The following is a 7,509-nucleotide window of genomic DNA, read 5'->3' on the forward strand; positions in this document are numbered from 1 at the left end:
CTTTAAGACCCCAGATGCTGTATCATTTGATAGCTGGGCACCATTTGCTTTCTTCACCACTTTTGCTAATGCACCCCTTTTGTCCTCAACGATCGAGTAAGGGTAGGTTGGTGTGCTTCTTCCGTGTGGGTTTTGTTGTCTCTCAGCTAGATGGCTGCTTGTTTATCTTCAGGTCTTTAAGGCTTCAGGTGCTATGTCTTTTGGTAGCTGAGCACCATCAGCTTTCTTCACACTTGCTTGTGCACCCATTGTCTTCAGTGACTTCAGGTGTTATATTTTTTGGTAGCCAAGCATCATCTGCTTTCATCACCACATTTTTTTGTGCACCCATTGTCTTCAGCGATCATGTCAGGCAGGTGAGCATCTCAGTCTGCCAAATTGTTAGAACAAAGTGTTCTTGTGTTGGGGGAGTACTTGTGTAGGAACTGGGCCTCATTTTATATCACGTTTTTCTTTAAAACGTTTTAAAAATGAAAACAGTATTTTAAAAAATAAAAACAGTATTTTGCTAGCCCACAATTTTTTTTAATAAATAATTTTATTGGGGGCTCTTATAACAACCCATACATCAATTGTATCAAGCACATTTGTACATTATGTTGCCGTCATTTTCAAAACATTTTCTTTTTACTTGAGCTCTGATATTAGTTCCTCTTTTTGCCCTCCCTTCCCTACTCGTGGGTCCTTGATAAATTGTAAATTCTTTTCCTATCTTGACACCGTCTGCTGTCTCCCTTCATCCAAGTGTCTGTTGTCCTTCCCCTGCGGGGGGTTTGTTATATGTCGATCATTGCGATTGGCTCCCCTTCTCCCCCGCACCTTCCCCCTATCCTTTTGTTATCGATACTCTCATTACTGTTCCTGGGGGGTTTATCTGTCCTGGATTCCGTGTGTTGAGAGCTCTTGTCTGTATCAGTGTACAGCCTAGCCAGATTAGCACACAATGTTTTTCTGTCATGTTAGGTCCATAGTCTGCCCTGTTCATGTGCAACTGAAAGAAGCATGGGCCAGTTCTGCACCGTCCTCACCATTGTTGCTCGCCTTGAGCCCATTTTGTTCACTATGTCAGTCCACCTAATTAAGTGTCCTCCTCCTTACCAACCCCCCTCTGTTTACCAAGTATGATGTCCTTCTTCAGGAATTGGTCCCTCCTGATAGCATGTCCAAAGTGTAGTAGAGATGTAAGTCTAAGGAGTTTTCATGTATTAAGGGGTATTCTGGTCGTATTTGTTCCGTACCTGGTGATCCATGGTATCAGTAAACATTCTGTGCCAACAATGTAATTCAAAGACACCAGTTCATTTTGGTCTTTGTCCATCTTTCACACACAGGGTCAGGCTCATCTGCATCTTCAAAGTGACATTCTTGCTTGCAAACACTTGCAGCAAGCAGATTTGCCCAGCGCATCATGTCACTAGATCTCACAGGTGTTGTGGCTTCTAATTTCTAACTTTCCTCCATTTTTCATGGGTTTGCTTACTGGTCCACTTAAGGATTTTTGTTTTGTATATGTGGAGTTATAATCCATGTGGAAGGCTGTAGTCTGTGATCTTCATCAGTAAGTGCAGCCAGGTTGTATCACCTGCTTGATGAAGGTTGTGAATTAGTCTTCAGGTAGCGCAGTTTCTCAGACTGTATGGCATACAGCTCCAATAATAGAAATGCTAATTATTTAAAAATAAGTGTTTGTTTGGTGCCCTTTATTGCCAGGGAATTATTTTAGGACGTGATTTTCAGCTTTCATATGTCATTAGTACATATTTTTGAAAGCAACTTAACATATTGAAACTTAAGTTTTTTGGACTATGAGGTGAAGTGCTCCCATCTCAGTTCTGCTTGGTGTGCTTTTTATATACGGATAGCCACAATGGACAAATGGGTATAGAGACAGGACATTGGGTCACCCCTCAGACCTGAGGCTAGTTACGGGCTCTGGAGCCAGACAGCTGGCCTCACATCCTGGTCCATTGCTGGTTCTCACTTTAGAGCCTTCACCTGCAAAATGGACACAGTGAGTGCTGTTAAGACCGAGTGAGAGGACTGTAAAGTGGTTGCTTGACTCACTGCCAGGACTATTCAGATGTTACCAAGTGCTGCTGCTGATCACTTGTCTGCTACGACCTTGGAAAAAACAAAACTGCTGCAGTGGTTATCTTGTCATGGTGCTCCCTGGACTCCCTGTCTGTCAGTCTTATTGTGAGGCGGAGGGTGGTCTTGGCGGGAGGAGGGTATTAAGCTGATGCCATTTTGGTGGATATTTAGGTGTTTCCTAGTTTGTTACTGCATTTACATTCCTCTTTGAGCAGCTTTGGAAATGAATCTGTTGTTGATGTTAGCTGCCATCAATTTGCCCCCCGCCCCCCAACCCGTGGAGACCCTGTAGGGTTTCCCTTGGCTGGTTTTTAGAAGTAAATTTCCAAACCTTTTGGGCTAGTCTGAGCCTGTGAATGTTGATCAGCATCATAGCTACATACAAGTCTTCACAGCACAGAATAGTAACTTGGGGTCATGTGCTTTGACTGGGAATCGAACCCAGATGTCCTGTGTGGAGGGTGAGAATTCTAGCTCTGAGCCGCCATGCCTACTGGAAGGGTCAGGTAGCTTGTGAGACCAAGAGTGGTTACTAGGAAGAGTGGAATGGGTACTAGGTTGTCCCCCCAGCAGGAGCCAGTCCTGGCATAGTTGCTGTTTGAAGGCAGAGATTTGGACTGGTAATTTGGCCTGTCGTCTAATCATTGTACCCACCCAGTCCCAGAAGCGAATGGAGATGTGGATTTTCACATAGCATTTTGAAATTTAAAAATTATGTGTTGGACCACTGTGCAAAATGACAGGTGCTTCCTCAAACAACTGGAAATAGAAATAGCTTCTGACCCCCCCTTGGTGGGTGTGTGCCCCAGGGAGAGCCAGAGCACGGACAGACAGGCAGACAGGTGCATTTCCAAGGTCACTGTAGCCCTGTCCACATCAGCAAGAGTGAACAACCTGAACGTACCTTGGAATGGATAAATAGCCCTGGGGTGCGCACACAGTGGAAAAGGACACATCACTGAGTATAGTGTTGAAACGGAGGCAACTCGTCACTTGGGGGCCATAATGCTTAACTATTGAACTCTGAATTTTCTATCAAGAAAACTGTGGGGAAAAATATGGTATGCAGCCACTGTTCTAATGGGAAAAACCAAGAAGAAGGCTTTCATACCAAAAGAAACCAACCGATGGAGGCGGTGGCTACACATGGACTGCTAACTGCAAGGTCAGCAGTTGGAACCTTTCAGCTCACTCTGCAGGAGAAAAATGGCGCAGTCTGCTTCCATAAAGACTGACAGCTATGGAAACCCAAAGGAGTAGTTTTGTTGTATCCCGTAGGGTTACTTGGGCATGGAACCATGTTGTGCCAGAAGGTTTGGGTGCTTAATTTTGAAACAGTGTGTCTAGTTTATATTTTACTATGAAGAGTCAAAACCATTTATTTGAATGTGCTATGCCTTGTTTACTGACCTGAAATGATTTCAGTAGAATATCGACAGAGGTTGTTCATACTTTGACCTTTTGGATGTGTGGCCACTAAGTTAGGATGAGTGAGGTACAGGGAATGTGTTGGCTGAGCTAGGCTCTGCTTCTACTGAGGTGGGTGAGCTATTGACAGTGCAGAGGTCCTGTAGTAAAATGGGAAGCTTAGCTCCTGAAAAAAAAAGTTAGGGATCTTTGTATACAAGATTTCATGGAATCCTTATAATCACTCTTTTAGGACCTTTTAATGGAACCCGGCTGGGATTTGAATTTAGACCACTCATGCTTTTCTAGTTTTTTATTCATACCAGGCCTCTCCCCGCCCAACTCTTTATTGTGACTCAGGTGAACATTCACAGAGTGGATCAGTTCATGCACATTCTGGTTCAGCTCATCCATTGCCACCCCTCAATACACCATCCCTATCCTGCTTCCTCCCTAGGCTTCTAGTTTCCATTCTTCCTCTTTCCTAACCTTCTGAACTTTGTCCTTGGGTAAATGTTGCCGTTTTGATATTAAATGGAATTGAGCTCAGCTTTAGGCCTGGGGTTTCCACTAGTCTCTTATCTGACACCAGTAATCCTGGTTGCATTTATACTTTTCGATATTGGTCCACATCTACACCCCCCCCCCCACACACACACACTATGTCCAGTATCTCCTTTTGTGATTGTTTTCAGAGCAGTTGGTAGTGGTAGCTGGGCACCATCTGGTTCTTCTGCCGTCAGAATCATGGTACTGATGTCTATCTAATAGTCCATTGGATTGTTTCCATGTCTCTTGAGTTTTGTCATTCTTCTTCCGTCTGGCTGGGGAGAGACCAGTAGTTGAACCTTACATGGCTGCTCACCCCAGCCTTTCCTTTAGAACAGGGTCATAGAGTGAGTGATGATAGGATAAGTGCTGCACACAGGTGGTGGAAAATGGGAGTTTTCCAGGTTCCAAATGGATAGATGGTAATTCATTGGTTACACGTTGGGTTGCAAGACCAGCAGTTCGAAGTCATCAGCTCTCCCTGGAGGAAAGAGATGGGGCCTTCTACACCTGTAAAGATTTAAAAGTCTTGGAAACCCGCAGGGCAGTTCTACCCTGCCCTATAGGGTTACTGTGAGGCGGCATCGACTCCATGGCAGGCTGTGCAAATCAGGAACCGCTTTTCAAATGCAGAGCTGCAGACCAGGGTCTTGCCTTCACTGAAGCCGCGGCCTCACACTGGACATTGGCAATAAGCGTAGTGTCAGCTGTCGTCCTTGCCCAGGCCCTGCAAAGGTTTCGCTGTGCACTCTGTTCCCAGTGGGTTTCACTTACTGTTCTGTAGGAGCTTGGGTCCGTTTGTGCTGGTAGTATTTTGCAGGCTTATGTTTTTAGATTGCTTTAGAAATGTAACAGTCCCTTTTCAACAAGTCAAGTCTCAGAAGTTCTGATGCTCCAGGCTTTCTCTGTCGTAAGGTGTTTCAGGTATGTAGGTAGTGACCAAAATGAAATGTTTGTGGTGAGAGGACCGAGTTCTTTTTGGTGGCTTGCTTTTGCTTACTTATTATTGTATGGCAAGTACGTGTTTCTTGTAAGGAAAAGGAATTTAGGATGTGGTAGGGAACCAGACCTGGGCAGAAATGAATTTTCGGGAAGCAGCTTCCCAGTCGTTTGGGTCTGTCTGAGAAGTGGAATCTGGAGAGGCAGCACTTTTCTCTCTGCTTGCAGTCCCGTTACAGCACAGGGACCACAGCAGACCCGGCCGCCCCAGAAGCACTATGGCATCACCTCCCCCATCAGCCTCGCAGCCCCCAAGGACACGGACTGCGCACTCACGCAGAGGCTCGTGGAGACTCTGAAGCCGTTCGGGGTGTTTGAAGAGGAGGAGGAGCTGCAGCGCAGGTAAGCTTGCATGCACGAGAAAACATGCACGTGTCGGGGTACGATGTAAAATGGGATTTCGATTTTGCCAGCAATGTGGAAATAAACCAATTTTGTGACATCTCTTAATCAGCGATTCCAGGTCAGGGTTATTTTTTCAGGTCTCTGTGTCAGACAGGAGTGATGCTTAGGGGGTGGCAGGGTGTGGGGTGTTAAGACTACCTTGAATCTCATAAGGGGAGGAGACACTCCATCAGTATCAATAGCCCAAGGTTGAACCTTGAGAGGGAGATCAGATGGGCCCCCATCCTGGAACCCTTTTACCAATTCTAACATCACTCGTCCCTCCCGTAGCATTCTGTACTTCCACGCTTGAGGAATTCCCTTGCAAAGGCCATACAGAACTCACAGACGGTACTCATAGTGTGGGGCTTATTAGGGAAATACCAGGTTACAACTCAGGATCAAGAATGACTGGCGATACTGTTCTTTGATCTGGTGGGCAGCCTCTCCTCAGCTGAATCTGCATACAGGCCTCTCCCATGGCCCCTTGGCCTGGCCCTCCCTTGCTAGGTTGAGTGTTGTAAAAAAGTTCCTAGCTTTTGCCAGTAAATGCCTGGAGGAATCCCATTCCACCAGAAAGCTGTCTACCTGGATGGACTCAGCTCTGGCTCAGTGGGTTGGCACACCCATGAGAGCCACCTTGCTCTGTAGCCCTGGCAGTCCACCACACCTTTTGCTGATGATCCTCCCGGTTCTGCTGCCACTGCCTCTCTCACTATCTGTTGTTGTCTCTACTTCACTGTCGTCGTTGTATGTCTGGCCCCCCCCCCCCCCCCCCCCCCCTCCACACACACACACTGAGAGGGAGCTCATTTTATGGCAAATGGGAGAAAGACTGGGTTTTCTATTCCCATCTGCAGTTACAGTCTCTGAAACCCATAGGGGTTGCTATGAGTCAGCGTTGACTGGCAGTGAGTTGGGTTGGGTTGGGGTAGCAAAACTAACCCATCTTGTTATTAGGGCTCCATGCACCCTGCTTGTACAGCCCTCTCTCAAGGGTACCATGCACCTTATTTACATTATTAGTAAGCTGTCCAACCCTATTGGTGGGCCATAAGCACCTTATTTGTATAGTTTTATTCAGCCATCTGATGGGAGTTATAAAGACTGGCTACAAGAGCTGTGTTAAGTGAGTGACTCCACCACAGGGGCAGACTCTTAATTTCCCCCCAGAGTTCTAGTTCTTTCACTTTGATTTTTTGGATGCTTATGTTTATCCAGGGACAGAATTGTTAATAGACAAAAGAATGCCTTGCCCAGTTGTGCTACCACTTGTATAAGTAGCTCACTCTGCTATATACACCTCATTTAATCAACGTGGCTAGGTTCTGAAGAACAAGTCCCTACATGACAATCAGTATGACAGAATGGACGCTAAGCACAACAGCCCACGAAGTAGAGGAAGACTCCATAATTGCATAAGGACCACACCAGAGGGTCCTGGCCCTGCTAAGTTGACACAGAACTGTAGCCGTCACAGCCAGCGTTTGCTCATTACTGCCAGGTGCACTCGGTTCATGTGCAAAATAAGGGGGCCGACTTTTTATAATTGTTGTAAATGAGAAAGTGTTCGATAAGGAGATAGTTGATAGATGAGGAGCAGATGTACTATGTATTTCTGATTAGTTAAAAAATTAGGAAGCCACATAATTAAGAGAGTTTTCATTATCAACAGGAATGTCTTGGAATACAAACAACTTAATTCTTGATTGATACTTGTTTTATCTACAGGATTTTAATTTTGGGAAAATTAAATAACCTGGTAAAAGAGTGGATACGAGAAATCAGTGAAAGCAAGGTAAGGTGACTCGACACCTATGAAATGATTTGCCACCGTAGATGCTCAGCTGGCACAGCAGCTGTCTGTCTGTCTGGCAGGACGTGGTCTTAGTTTGAGTCTACACTGAAGGGAGTTTGTGTTGTCTCTGCAGAGGAAGTAGGAGAAGCTGCACTGAATTGAATGATTTCTTTTTATTTTTTTCATCGTTTTATTAGGGGCTCATACAATTCTTATCACAATCCATACATACATCATTTGTGTAAAGCACATTTGTACATTCATTGCCCTCATCATTCTCA

At 45.4% G+C, this 7,509-nt stretch overlaps 1 protein-coding gene across 3 annotated transcripts in view; it reads left to right on the top strand.

Moving 5' to 3' along the window:
• Positions 1-7,509, top strand: part of PAPOLA (poly(A) polymerase alpha) — a 54,695-nt gene that overhangs the window by 12,052 nt on the left and 35,134 nt on the right. For all 3 annotated transcript variants that reach the window (XM_045287912.1, XM_045287911.1, XM_045287910.1), the window contains exons 2-3: positions 5,215-5,388; positions 7,162-7,228. In XM_045287912.1, coding sequence (XP_045143847.1) covers positions 5,215-5,388; positions 7,162-7,228 — 241 coding nt within the window. The remainder of the gene's footprint in view (positions 1-5,214; positions 5,389-7,161; positions 7,229-7,509) is intronic.

The sequence above is a fragment of the Echinops telfairi genome, unplaced genomic scaffold (assembly GCF_000313985.2).
Source record: "Echinops telfairi isolate 266 unplaced genomic scaffold, ASM31398v2 ScPeMD7_18;HRSCAF=68, whole genome shotgun sequence".
In the NCBI taxonomy this organism is placed as follows: Eukaryota; Metazoa; Chordata; class Mammalia; order Afrosoricida; family Tenrecidae; genus Echinops; species Echinops telfairi.